A 15,072-nucleotide genomic window follows, 5' to 3' on the forward strand; every position below is an offset into this window, starting at 1 on the left:
AAAAAAAAAGAACGCGGAAGTGAAAATGCATTGAACAGAATCAGCCAAACCAATGGCCAGGAAACAGCACACTCTATAGCATTATTCTGTTACGTTCTGCAATATAATTTGTCAAGAATTGGCACTACAGACATGCTTTTTAGCGTGGCTTTCTTATTTTATTAGGAAATATTCATTTATGTTAACATATCCATCGATGTTTCCCACATAATAATTTTTTTGAACCGACTGTCTGATATTCATGAGGCTTAATGTCAGCAACATGCCACTAGAGTCCGCCACATTTCTGTATTTTTGGAATTTTCTGTCATCAATAATGTCAGCCTATGCGTAGATATGCCAGTGCTTTCGGGATGTAGCGACTCTAGTGGCACTTACGAAGGGTCCTGAAATGTTGTATGATGGCAGATCCTCGAGACTCCCTTTGTGCTAGTGTGCGCGCGCAAAAACGTTTTGTGTGGGGCCTATAGGGCCTGTTTACCTTTCCGTTTGTTGGCGAAAACTAACCAGATATTTGAGTTAGGCATGCCAAATTTAATCGGTTATATATCATAAACTTCATTACAGATTGAAGAAAGCAGTCTTCTGGGATTTGGCACCGTGTATAAGTGGTGTTAACCGACGTTTCGGAGGAACGTATCGCCTCCATCTTCAGGGTACAGATTCTCTTGGGGCACGCGGTAGCGTAGTGGTTGAGGTGCTCTGCTACAAGCCTGAAGGTCGCGGAATTTTTTTCAGTTGGCTCGTGTCGTTCTAGCAGGCTTCTTAGTCTACCGTCTGACATAATTGTCATGAAGTCCAAATAAAACAAAATTAAGGGTAGGTACTGAGTTACCTGCTAACGGTTTCGTAGTTTTGACACTGTTACTTGGGAACAGGCAGACAGGCATGACAATTTTAAGAAGTGATTTTCCAACTTTCCAACCACATCTAAAACACCATCTAGGTGAGGTATCTTGTTTACATCGGTGAAAGGGTTAAGAACGCACTGAAACAGAAAGAGGCTATTCTTATAAAAGCCACCTGGTCAACCCTGCGGCCGAAGATTGATTCTTCGGTGTGTCTAGTCAGTCTTCTATGACAATGCGGGCTCACGGGAACGGAAGCAAAATTTAATCAACAGGTTCGTCTCCGGAACTCGTCGTGAATAACCGAGCGTCCCGCGGCCAACCACCGATTTGTTTTGCAGTCAGGCAAAAAAAAAAAAAGAGGCAACAGCAAAGAATAATAGAGCGCAACCAGAATGAGCAAATCTTTTACATGAAAGTTGGAACATCTGATAAGTCTATAAAGAGAACAACAGTCGGAGTATGTTTTTAATGCTTTCTTTCCAGACATATCCGTCGTTGCAAACCTATCACAGCATAGATTTATCGCCACTGAGAAATTATTTCCCTTCTATGTCGCTCACTGTTCACCATATTGAAAGAAATAAATCTTAGATCTTGAGGAAGATAGAGCACTAAAATTGCATGGCCATATTGGATGAATCAAGAAGGAAAGAGTGCCGATAATTCTGTTTCACTGGTCACCATGAGGAGGAGGAGGAGGAGAGCAGAGGAAACCTACATACACGTGGAGAAAACATAGTAAATCCATTATGGAGGATCGAGGTTTGGAAGATGGAAGCTGGGTTAGTAGATTGCTGTAGGAACTGAAAAATGCAATCGCATGAAGGGATAATCACATGAAAAAGAAAAACAAGGGGTGGTAGGTCTACATGGTTGTGTGGGATGCCTTTTCTAACTGCAAGGGCATTTCCGCCTTGCCTGTTCGGGTAGCGGTCAGTTCGATAAAAATGGTAATTTGAAATAAAGAACCTAACCGCTGGGCTCTCACACGACCACCGAGCGAACCAATAGGAGACAAGAACAGGAGTTTATGATGACCATGGCCCGGATTTTGATGACCTGAAAATATTTTAAAAATTACCTAAAAAATGACCGAAAAAATCCAGAAAAATGACCTAAAATAAAACTCAAAAATGTAATATGCAGGGCCCGGATTTTGATGACCTTAAAATATTCAAAAAAATGACCGAAGAAATCAAGAAAAATGACTTAAAGGAGAAAAGAAAGAACACTTCGTTTCCATGTTATTCGCATTTCAGAAAGCTTGTGAAGAAAAATTCCCTAAAATGGCCAAAAAGACAAGAAATACCCTTAAAAGTCCAAAAATTTACCAAAAAATTACCCCCAAAATGAAAAAAATTACCTTAAACGTAAAAATGTAAAAAATGACAAAAAATACCTATAAAATTTACATTTCTGTAATCAGCAGCTCATATCCGAGATTTATATATTTAAGAGCATCGCATAGGATACAGGGAAAAAAAGATGACATGTCATCGAAATCCGGGCCCTGATGATGGCCCTGAAAATGAGCTGTTGTGCTAGTCTAGAAGAAAGGCAGGGAAATACTGTGATGGTGCGTTTGACAGAGAACGCCTTGTAAGGAAGAGGAGTCAGGTGGGTGAGGCGCAGCCATGCGGTGAGGATGAAAGAGAAGAGGCAGCGGAGGAAGCCGGGACATCAAGGTGGAGGTTGGGAGTACCTGGGGAAATCATGGTTCCTCCCAAACGTCGGTTGACTTTCAGTGGACTACAAGACCACCGCTGTGAGAACCTCAACTTCTACGCCGTCATATCTGTTTTCGTTCCTGTGTTGCAGGTGTTTCAAATCCTGTCATTCTGTTTGTTGGACTCTGTACCTTAATCTAGGACCTTTTATATATATTGTGACATGTCAACGCATTGCCAGGCAACGGCTCTTTAAACACTCTGCGATACACGTACGCAACATTGGAACAATGAGGTGATGCAACCCGCTTCTACGCAACGGCTCGGTAAAAGCACTTCCGCGCAGGCGCAGTGACGTCACATTCCAACAGTACTATCTATCGCGTGACTTGTTTTCTGTGTTGTCCGTGCAGCGCATATATAACGAAGACCTGTTTAAGATTAAGTTAATAGCGTGCAAGGCAAGATTTTGCGCGCCATTGGAAATTTTTCAGGGCGCACACCGGCCCACGACTTGCACACAGTTTTCAACCTACCTTATGTATACGATTATATAACAAAATTGTGCTGGCGACAAGCAGAAGTCATACAAAATCATAAGAATGAACGTGTTCGCGGTGTAGGACAAGGTGAAGCCAGACATAGAAAATATAAGAGGTTTAAACTTGGCGGTGGTGAAGCTTACGACCGTTCAAATGACTAAGCTGTCGTTGTAGCATAAGATGCGTAAGTTAGGCATGATCTGCTCTGCAAGTCTGTACTGACAGAGGACTTGTATGTAGTGCAAAGGGAAGAATTTTCAATAACGTATTATATGTGCGAAATATACACTTGATGAAGAGGCAAACATATCCAAAAGAGACAACCTCATCTTCTCGTCAGAGAGGGTGTTACATAAGGACTATTGCGGCAAGAGTTCAGTTGGAAAAAAAATCTCTGGCCGTGGTCCTCAAGGGGCCTGGCGCCAAGACCAGCTGATTGGCGGTAAGCCGCCAGTCGTAAAGTAACTTTGACTGAAGTTAGTATGCATTCCAGGAGGGTTCAAAAGTTGAGAGTCAATAGTGATTCGAAATGCTTGTTTCTATGTTGAGATCCGTTTCTAGGAGACGACTAGTGGAAAACTGAGAATCCTAGTGCGTATGTAACATTGAATTATAAAGTATGTAAATAACGATAGCGTAGTATTAATTGTAATTAAGAGCGATTGGAACAGAAATGCCAATAAATCCAATCATCCTAACTAGAACCCGTTAATTGCGTCACGTGTACCAACCTATACATGGCAATATTCGTAGATCTAACACGAAGTATTGTTCAAAGGGTGATCAAGTTGTACACGTTCATTTGATTGGACACTCTCGATACAGCGTTACAACTCGAGGCAGTCCCCTGTGGAAGCACAACTAGATGTGTTTACCTTGTTTCTGATACAGTCCACATTAATTTTCTCATCGATATCTGGACCCAGTGCTGATGAGGCAATGGAAAGAGGAAAGACAGACAAACGGCCATTTGTAAGCGGTATGATATTGCAGCAAGATTTACAATGACTTTATTCGTGAAGTAGGGTATTAGGGAGGTAATGGGCATAAGTCGAACCCCGACTTGTTAACATTCCACTTTAAATGATACATTTGAGGGTGAACCATTAAGACTACAAGTTAATCAGGTAAAGAATGAATATCAATAGCCCCAGTGAAGGTTAAATTGGTCATCTAATTACCCAACCTACCTACATTGCACAACTTGTCCTACTTTAAGTTGGATGAGTCTATTATTATACCGTGTTTTAATCAAATTTAATAAAACATAAGATAAATTAACATGATGNAATAGAATGAATGAATAATGAATTAATGAATAATAATTATTATTCAATGTTTTAATCAAATTTAATAAAACATAAGATAAATTAACATGATGTGAGTGGAAATTTATTGCAGAACCAAGTGTCACAATAGTAAAGGGAGGACGTACACAGAGAGGGAGCCTGTAGACAGAACGACAGCCATAATGTTATTTGAAGTAGAGGAAGGTAGACGGGTGGGGGAGAATCTGTGTTCATACTTTCCCTGATCTGACATATGAAAATATATATTGAAATTTGTCACAATCTTACACAAAAATTATAAATATTTTATACTGATAATTTCAAATTATACTTAAACGTCGAGATAGTCTGTTCCCCGATATATTGGCAATAAACCGGCTTTAAAATGCTATAATTATCAGTAGAATATATCGCTAGGAAACACGGTGTCAGTATGAGTACAGTATGCCCTTAAAGCCATTCCTTGCAGATCCTTTTGCTAACGTAGACTGAGTAAATGTCAACGTAAACCAGCATATGCTATTTTTTTTTAATTGCTAGTGGGGTTGGACTAAGTCCCTTGTACTGCGGCCACTTTTGGCCCATTGTACGAGCCCCAGATGATAGGTGAGGGTGATTATGGAGCAATGGGTCGAATGAAGATTGACAGAGGAAACCGAAGTACTCGGAGAAAACCTGCCCCAGCGCCACTTTGTCCACCACAAATCGCACTTGACCAGACCCGGGCTCGAACCCGGGCCGCCGCGGTGGGAAGCCAGCGACTAACCGCTTGAGCTGTGGCGCGGCCAGCATCTGCTAACAGACCTAACTTAACCTGACATAACATGCCTTACGCCGTGGCCGCCCTATGCCCCCCAGGAAACTTCCTGGTACTCATTTCTGTTAGAGGCTGAGTCGACCCCAGGGCCATAATGCGGCTGGAAGGATTAGGTAAATGAAAAAAAAAAAGGTTCACCCCATCGGGATTTTTTCATTTTATCCAATACTTGCAGATAATACAGCAGCGAACCCCGGACGATAAGACGCCACCCACAATGCGCGACAAATTAACATAGAATTTTACATCATAACGACGAGAGAATCTTATTCTTACAACTTCATAATAGTTACGTGTATTATGTTATCATAATGATTAACGTTAATATTAGGATATTTCAGTAAATTGAGAAGTATTTAATGACACTGCCTGAAGATGGTTCCAAATTTGGACCCAAACTTGTCGCAGTTATCAAATAAAACCAATGTAAACGATTTGGTTTGTTTATTTTTATTGTTGTTTTGAAGGCCAGAGTACCAGAAACGTGATATACTCGTACAAAGTGTTTAAACTTACTTTGGATCTTGCAGGTTATAGCGTGTTATCCCTGTCTCTGTCTGCGTGCTGTTCCGCCCAGAACGTTCCGTTTGGATAGGGTTTCCGCGATGGAAGAAGTTAGTTTTCTTGTAAAACTCAAGTTTCGGCAATATTGCAATGTAACATGACTACTGGACGATTTTGTACATAGTTGATCCTTGGGCTGTGAACTTCTTTTGCAAAGTCAATTCTTTATATAACTTGTTGTTTTTATAATTCCCAGTGTTTCAAGGTTTCGCGTTTCTGAATGATAGTAACCACGAATGCATTACAAAATGGCAGAGGAATTATTTACATTAAATTCTGGAAATGATCTGTGCCTGTGTACTCTCTCTCTCTTTCCTGTTGCTCCCAGTTTGGAGCATAGGGCATCCTTGAAACGCTTTGTTTCACTTCAGGTCCTTAGTCCCAAACACAGTCGGTAGGACTCCTTGGACGGGGGATCAGCCCTTCGGAACACCACTACCTACACAGGACAACACGAACGCAGACAAAAATCCATGCTTCGAGTGGGATTCGAACCCACGATCCCAGTGTTCGAGCCAACGAAGAAAGGTTCATGCGCGCGGCCACTGTGATCGGCTCGTGGATGTACAGATCTGCAATTACTGCTTATAGTGGCATATTATTTTGGGTGCATTTGTAGCGACAGAGTTGCCCTATGTGCCAGTTCATCCAAATGTAACAGATCACTAACTGCTGGGCGGATATATATAAAATTCGATACTGGTGAGTTTTAATAAGATTTATCGACACATGACAATTATGGTTAAAATCGGATACCAATAACGAACAGTTTACACGAATACCTGTGTTCGTTTTTGCTCTCATATCGCATGTTAACGTATTAAGCTACTATAAACAAAAATATAAAGAAATTCGAGACGTATATTACTTTCTCAAGTTATACGGGTTTTGAGATAATTGCACAAAACGTAGAGAAGTTTTCAAAACTTTTGCTGCGTGTGCATATGCTGCAAATTGTTCAGCATACATGATGACGTATTTCCGATACTCACAAATATGAATATCGGTATACAGCTGTAGGCCTAGTGACGGTTGGATTACACTCATTTTCAAATTCGCTCTTTGATATATGGCATATCTCGTTAATATCAGTTTTAATTTTCTCTTGATGTAGATCTATTAGGGTAGTGGTGTTCATTACAGAGTGAAAATAATACCATTTGTGGAGGTCGAGTTTGTCTGTTCGTATGTCTGTGACCTAGTGTCAGTGTTTTAAGTGTTTTAAATAGGCGTGGGAGAGTTCACTACAGGTTTTGGGGCAGTTTGTCCGTAATAAAACCTACTTCATGGAAAGTTATAAATGAACATTTTCATGTAAAATGTATATCTGTCCCTGTAACAGGCTGTGGAGGCCCATAGGGTTGTGAGCCGTCGAGTCTCCCACATTTTCTAGACAGTCGGCTCACGGATGGCGGTGAGGTCAGTTTTATGCGCCGACCACTCTTGACCCCCAGGAAGATTCCTAGTACTCATTTCTATTAGAGGCTGTGTCGACTCATGGGCCATAGTGCGGCTGGAAGGATTAGGTCAACTGAAAAATACAGTGACCTCATCGGGAATCGAACCCGCGACCGTCCGTCTTGTGACGGAGTGCCTCAACTAACTACGCTACCTTTTCATGCAGCCTAACATTAATCAGATTTTGGTGAAATTCGGTGTAGGAAATCTTTGCATAACGATAGTCGTTGTCTTTGTTTCTTAGGCATACTGACCGATTACAAAGACTACATCGGATAAGGTCATAAATGAATTTGCTTGTATATTGTGACGCATTGCTAAGCAACGGCTCAGTAAACACGTTAACGAATGCGCGGTAACTTCATGCAGTATTAGAGGAAATGTGTTTTCTGTGTGGTCTGCCCATGTAATAATAGAGGGGCTGTTTTTTCTGTGCCTGGTCCGTGCCGAGAGGATATAAGAGAATAGGAGAATGGGACAAAGGGAAACTCCCTGTGGAAGCGGTGTCGAATACCTCCACCGTGACCCTGCGAGTCGTAGGAGGCGACGAAAAGGGAAGTCACGAATCTGAGACAGTAAAATATGGTCGCGAGTACCAAGGGACACCGACCCGAAAAAGACTGCGCTGGCAAGGGCCAGCAGCATATACAAAAGACAGACCCGTCCTCTCGTCAGATAGGGCGCCCCACAATAAGAAGACCGTAACTGTCAAACAGCAATAAATACTTGTATCTGGTCATGACCCCCAGATGGCGCTCGACACCAAGGATTACTGACTGATTGACCGTCAGTCGCAATGTGACTTTGACTTTGATTTTGACTTCACTACTTCATTTCTGAAGTTACAAGGGAACAGCAGTATGGCCAAAAGAAGAAGGAGGAGACTTAGTGTGTGATGTTACGTGCGTTGTAGTACATCGAAATTGGGAGTGTGTCATAGAGTCTTTTATAGTTCCTATGTTATAAGTCCGTTGCCATGAAACGGAGACTGAAGACTAGTGGAAGTAGACTGAGAGGATTAGCGTGGCGTGATTGTAAATTGTGTAAATCAGCAGAAAGTGTTAAGAACTAATTGTATAGTTACGACTTGTGAATTTTCTATAAATCGATTCGCCAATCCAAACCCGGGTCTATAGTCACTCCTACACATGACAGTATCATAAATCTCTTAACAACATTTTAGAAAAGTTTTATGTAACAAACTTTTGCCTAACGTCAGAAGGCCACTTTGGTGATTAAGTCATACTGACCGATTACAAAGCCTACTTTACGTAAGGTAATAAATGGAGTTTTCTAAGTAGGCCTGTCTCAGATTGTTTCGCATTTGTTGGCGAATTTCGATGTGGAGACTTGTTGTAAACGTTGCTAGGCAATTCCGATTTTCACTCATATTGACCAATACAAAGTATATATTTTACATAAATTCATAAGTGAAGTCTGTCACATCTATCATAAGCATTTTATACAGTTTTAGTGAAATTCGACTTGAGGGAGATCTTTAATGTGCCATTTTGATTTTTAGCCATGGACCTATTCATCGATTGCAGAACCTACCGCTGTACATAAATTCACTTTCTCATGTATTCCTTAAACCGTTTAACACAGTGTGCTGAAATTCGATATAGCACATCATTAGGTATACTAATGAATTATCATATTCGGTCTAATGCAACACAGAGAATATATAACATTCTATTTGTTTTATTAAAATCACAATATGTATCAACCATTTTATCTGGTCATTATCAGGAGAAAACAAATGCTTAACAAGTGCTCTGTTGAATTACAAAACACTTTACCTCTCATATGGGCCCATACTGACAATGATTTCTGTTTAATGACAGTATTGACATAAGTAAAATCTACATATAAAAATGAAGTTAGTGTGTGGACTAAGTGAAAGGAATCCAAACCCAGTGTCTAGTCACTAACGCCTAACATTACCTTGTGTTCTGTTGAAATGCTGTTTATAAACCGGACTCAAATTGAAAAATAAACTGCAAAAGATGCCGTTAGGTGTTTTAATTGTGGAGTACTCCCTTACCAATCTTGCCAAAGTCGCAAAATGATTTATACCACAGATTCAGAATTAGCTTCTAAACAAAGACTCTGTTCCATGAAATTTGTTGGTTAGTTTGTTACAAATCTGTTATTGCTGCACAATTTTAATGTTGGTAAACTATTCACGTTACTTATTCAAAGCAGTTTTCCTTCTGTTTCGTTTAATGTTCATGATCGAAAGATATTTCATATGCATACTGTATGCTATACCAATGAGATTTTTATCTTCTACTATAACCTAAATTTTCGTACATTTATTCTAAAGATAACTGATTAATTTAGATTTGAGCTTGATGTAAACTAAGCAGATAGATCCAATAAAAGGTAAAGTCCCTGAGCTTAACTAATTAAGCACTACGCCATCAAGACGTATGGAGGAGTGGATGTATAGATCCACATTTTCTTGACCTCGGCACTAGTTGGAGGTGAGTGGTCAGCTTCACGCCCCGGCCGGTTTACCCCCGGTGAAAGATCCCCCTGTACCCACTGGATAGGAGATTTGGTGGACCCCAGAGCCGGTCTGGACGACGCGGAGAAGAGAAAATTTGTGGCCCTACCAGGACTCGAACTGCGAACCATCGGTCGTCCAGCCCGTAGCTAGTCGCTATACCGACTGCTCTATCCCGGATCCTAGATTGGGCCGGTAAGAAATAAATACGTCACGCAATTTTTAGCCTACAACACCAGTACAAAATATCATCTACATCTGTTCAGTAGTTAAGACTAGACAGACGGGTACTGCATTCCATGTAAACGCTGACTTCATGTAAGGAAAGAATAAGATCTTGGAATACTTACTGGCGATCACAATACATCAGTAAACGGCGCTAATGTTTCCTGATTTGGTGAACAGTTTGACAGTTAACGGGTTTGCAGTTTTTACCATTTGCTCTCTGACTCCTTAAGCGAAAGGGTAAATGTCGAAATACCGAAGTTTACTATTCCGTCACCAGGCATGGTCAGCGCTGTCGGCCGCACGAGACAAAGCCGGGCGGCCGGTGACTGGTCGAGGACAGTAGCACGTGATCGCCGAACTAGCAGCGGATTGGTTCCTGAGTCGGGCGAGCATGGAACCGCTAACGGATTGGTGAGTTTGTAATGCTGAAATTGTTGCCATTGAAATAGTTTCGTCGTTTAAAACATCGAATTCTTTGAAGAAAGCAGTCTTCTGGGATTTGGCACCGTGTATATGTCGTGTTAACCGACGTTTCGGAGGAACGTATCGCCTCCATCTTCAGGGTAGAAGAAAAAATATAAGAAATCTGCAAGCGGAGAGACCGTGAGAACCGGTAAAAGCTGGTGTCTGCTTTTACCGGTTCTCACGGTCTCTCCGCTTNACTGTTGAGGAATCTTGTGCTAGACTTCTGAGGACAGAACACGTTTGAAATAAATGCACGCCAATAAATAATCAGGTCATATTCTAAATGGGATTGTGGTCATGGAATACGACATTTAGGATTGCTTATGTCCGACCTTTGTCCATTATCTAGGATTCCAAACTTAAGACAACAGAAGACTGGATCTCTTTCCAGTTTCTAGTGAAAATGTGGAGGTATCTACTCAATTATACCCATTAGAAATGGCTGACCTAGTGATACAGATTAGCCCTGTCTGACGGACTCAACTAAGTAGCTGCCACTGCATCTTCTCACCTCAGGGCGGAAACATATCCAGTTCCCGGAACGTTATATTGTTCCGAATTTTAGGCAATGAACGGAGCCATGAAATTCTGTAATTCTAAGCGTTTTGTAGTGATACTTACTACTGTCGGCTATGGCGTTACAATACAAGTTCCAATGAAAACATCTTGCAACAAAGCAGTATTATAGCTTTCGCTTTCTGCTCTACAATTACCCTCTCGCCGTCTTGTTTGATTGTAGTTATAATACCATTACTCACCCGCCATCTTGTTTGAATGCATTTAGAGTATGGTTATTCACACAATGTCCTGTTCGATTGCAGTTACAGTGTAGTTACCCCACATTTATATGTATCGTCAGCACTTTAAACTGTTACACCCAAATTCAAGTAACGATTATGCAGTTCTGCAGATAAAATTATTATTTTAGTACATACATGGCTCTTGCTTACTGTAATCGGAAATAAAATGCCAACAGCAGTTCATGTTCAGTTGGCTGTCGCAGGTGTGCCTAGGGGAAGGGGTATCGGTGGCTGCTGACCAGCTTCGTTCTCTCAACTGGACTGACTACCGGAAGTTGACTCGTGGTCTGGCAGCCATCTTGTTCAGCCCGGCCGAGTTGGCTACGCGATCTGTCACAGGGCAGCGCTGGAGTCGCGCTGGCCTAGCCGGGGGATACCGCCCCATCAAACCTGCTCTTGATCGTGCCAAAGTCCAAGCCATCATCAGTGAGTCGTTTAATTTCTAGATATTTATTTTTACCATTGCAGAATTCGGACCTAATATATGTATTTTAAAATTAATGTAATTCGACAAATCTTTGGTCCGTCAGTCCTTTGTTTGTTTACCGTATAAAACTGGGGTACATCCCGCTACATCCTGGGATTGGACCCTCTCCGACTTGGGGCCTGTATCTGTAGGAACTGCGTTTCGTCTTCGGTCTCCGGTTGCAGTTGGCCAAGATTGGGTAATCTTTTTTTCTTCTGGAAACCCATTGAAATTGATAAATTCCGTATTACGGTCTTCTGAAATGTCCCGCCATGTAGTCTGGTAGATGTGTATCAACATTTCTGTGTATCCCAGTGTTTCTTCGTAGAACAGGAAACGTTGGTACTTAGTATCACAATACCCACCCCCATTAAAATCTCAAATTTCATATGAACAATTTCTTTTCAGGTCAAAATCGAATTGCCATTAATACAGACTACAGCCCTATGCTTATTTGAATAGCTTAGTAACGTTTGTGAAATCCAACGTTTGTTTTGACCAGGATGCCAAAGATCTTCTGCTACTTCTGATAAACTTCACTTCCGGATTACATACAAGCATAACTGATACAAAATTAAAGATTAAGATACTTTACGCTAGACCGCCTCTGTGATCTAGTGGTCAAAGTTCCTGGCTACAGATCCAGATGTCTCGGGTTCGATTCCCAGCGCTACAGATTTTCTGAGAAGTAATGGCTCTGGAACGGGGTCCACTCAACCTCGTGAGGATAATTGAGGAATTGTTTCAAGGAAATGGCGGCTCCGGACTAGAAAACAGAAATTTACGGCCGTGGGGATTCGTTGCGCTGACCACGCGACATCCTCTATCCGCTAAAGTTGGCACTAACTTCGCTGACATGTGGAGGTCGCTCGGTGGACTAAAACCACGGAGTTCTTTACGTTACCGATTATCTTAGGTCTATCTCTTTATGCGCTGAATAAGAATCAGGATGGGTTGAAACAAGATTTTTAATATTATTATTTATTGCATACAAGCTATGGGCACTCACAACTTTTCCACGCCAGATTTTGAACTGTTTACAGTCCTGATCTTTATGTTGGTCTTCCTGGTGGATGTCGAAGGGACACATTTTTGTATGAAACTCTTTTGAAGATAAACAAACATATCGATTAAACTGATACGTGCCTTTAATTTTTTAATCACCTCTGCTTAATTTTGGAAGTTAGCTGGATCATCTTTTGAGGCCTTAATGTTCGACAGATGGTGGGGTTGGTATGCTTGCAGATCACGTGACCAGCAGGTTTCCATCCGTCGGAGTGACGAAAATCAAACAAGTACTGGCCTACAAGTGTAAGGAGAGCGCATCATCCTTCAGAGTCCAAAACGTCCGAACATACGGGTCAGTATACTCGGTTATATGAACTGTTTTATTGATCAGGACCCCTGCCTTCCACTAAAACGCATTAAAGAATTATCTAATTAGATATATCTCAAGATACTTGTGTCATAGAAGAGCCGTGATAGCGCAGTAGGTATAGCGACTGCCTACGGACTGAACGACCGAGGGGTCGTAGTTCGAGTCCCTGTAGGGTCAGATTTTTCTCTTCTCCCTATCGTCCAGACCGACTCTGGGGCCCACCCAGCCTGCTCTCCAATGGGTACGGGGGTTAAGCGGCCGGGGCGTGAAGCTGACCACTCACCTCCAGCTACTGCCGAGGTCAAGAAAATGTGGTTCTATACATTCACTCCCCCGTACGCCTTCATAGCGTAGTCCTTAATTGGTTAAGCACACGAACAACTTTACTTATGTCATAGAAGCCGTATGACAGAGAAAACACGTTCGCTGTACATAAGTCGTGAATTTTATCTCATCATTCACGAACTTAACAAATGTATGTCCTTGTACACAAGTTCAGTGTGTTTATCTCGTTATGCAGTCCTAAGATGAATATTATAATACGTTATGTGTGACTGAAAAATGAGTACTCTGTTACTTTATTCAAACGAACACAATTATGGACGTTTCAAATAGAAACAGAGAATTTTACTGCACGAAATTTTGGCTTGCCGGTTGTACTTTCTCAGTCTCACATTCAGTTGCTTTGGTGTCTGCTTATTTAGGCATATGCCTTTCCTCCGAAACGTCGGTATACTTCTAACAGAATACATAGCGTCAGAACACATAAGGTTGTACTCCTCATAGCCACCGCCTTGCTAACATCAAATTCAAGAGAAAAAATTAAAGTCTACTTTCCTCCATCTTTTCTTTCTTCCTCACTTTATTGCCTCTTGTGACTTCACATGTGTGAAGCATATTGCCACGTTTACGGGGGTTGTGTGCGTGACTTATAAGGCGGATTCTGGTTTGGATCATTGGATTTATCGACACCTTATTCGCGCAACTCGGGACTAAGGCAACACAGCGCTATCGATAATGTACACACTATACAGTTTTCCATTACACACGCACTAGGGTTCTCAGTCTTCACTAGTCGTATCCTGGCAACGGATTTTTAGCAGCCTCACTGTCACTTCAAATCACACATTAAGTCTTGTTTGCGCCGCCTAATTCCTTTCTTACCTTTGTTCCGTAACTGCCAATTCTGAATACTCAATGCAGTTCCTCTTCTGCCAAGCTCATGTCCTGACAGGCTGACATCTCGAAACTCGACACAGTTGTTCTCAACTGAACTCTTCTGTATAACCACTTTGCACGGATCACGCAGGAAACACAGTATCTACTGTTGGGAAGGCTTGTTTAGAGCGCCGTTGCATAGCAACGGAAGCTACTCAATTGTTGCTTGCGTATTCGTTGCCGCTGGAATGTGTTTACCGAGTCGTTGCCTAGTAATGAACGTATATTCTAACTTCACTATTCCGGTTTTCGGGAGTATGTCACAATATGAATAGTTTATTCAGTTTCTTATGTGTAGAGGTTACTAGTGTAATTCTACATGCCCCAATCTGGAGGTCTAGAGCATTCCCCTATGTATGGCACCTTCTTCTCAGACTGTGCAGCAGCGTCGGTTCTACCAATAGCTACTCTACAGCCAGTATAGCCTTTACCCTTTCTTCGCCCGAAATGCATTTGCTTTCGCTGTCAATATCACAACTTATCGTAGCTAAAACTATAGAGGAATAACATTCGAATTAAGAAGTTAACGTTTACTCATGTAATATAAGAACCTGGGAAAGAGGATTCCAGTAGCATCAAAACTCTGCTACAGTACTTACACATTGCTTAGCGGCCTCCGTAGTCTAGGGGTAACGTTCCCACCTCATGACTCAAGGTACGCGGGTTCAAACCCGGCGGAGGTCGTGGAATTTTTAAGGGCGGAAAAATTCATGGATATACAGCAGATTTACATAGATTTTCGGCACGTAAAAGATCCTCATGTCTCTAGGAGACCTCTGAGCAAAATTAGGCTAGTTTCCCGCCCAAGTAGTTTCCAATG

The 15,072-nt window shown here is 41.7% G+C and overlaps 1 protein-coding gene and 1 long non-coding RNA gene across 2 annotated transcripts in view; one reads left to right on the plus strand and one right to left on the minus strand.

Moving 5' to 3' along the window:
• The window catches only part of LOC111869125 (protein bric-a-brac 1), a 79,146-nt gene that overhangs the window by 57,395 nt on the left and 6,679 nt on the right, over nucleotides 1-15,072 (plus strand). The window contains exons 7-9 of the mRNA XM_023860355.2: nucleotides 10,203-10,336; nucleotides 11,394-11,616; nucleotides 12,902-13,016. Coding sequence (XP_023716123.1) covers nucleotides 10,203-10,336; nucleotides 11,394-11,616; nucleotides 12,902-13,016 — 472 coding nt within the window. The remainder of the gene's footprint in view (nucleotides 1-10,202; nucleotides 10,337-11,393; nucleotides 11,617-12,901; nucleotides 13,017-15,072) is intronic.
• LOC117282678 overlaps nucleotides 1-15,072 on the minus strand; it is a 167,150-nt gene that overhangs the window by 44,561 nt on the left and 107,517 nt on the right. The window lies entirely within an intron of this gene.

The sequence above is a fragment of the Cryptotermes secundus genome, unplaced genomic scaffold, assembly GCF_002891405.2.
Source record: "Cryptotermes secundus unplaced genomic scaffold, Csec_1.0 scaffold618, whole genome shotgun sequence".
Taxonomy (NCBI): Eukaryota; Metazoa; Arthropoda; class Insecta; order Blattodea; family Kalotermitidae; genus Cryptotermes; species Cryptotermes secundus.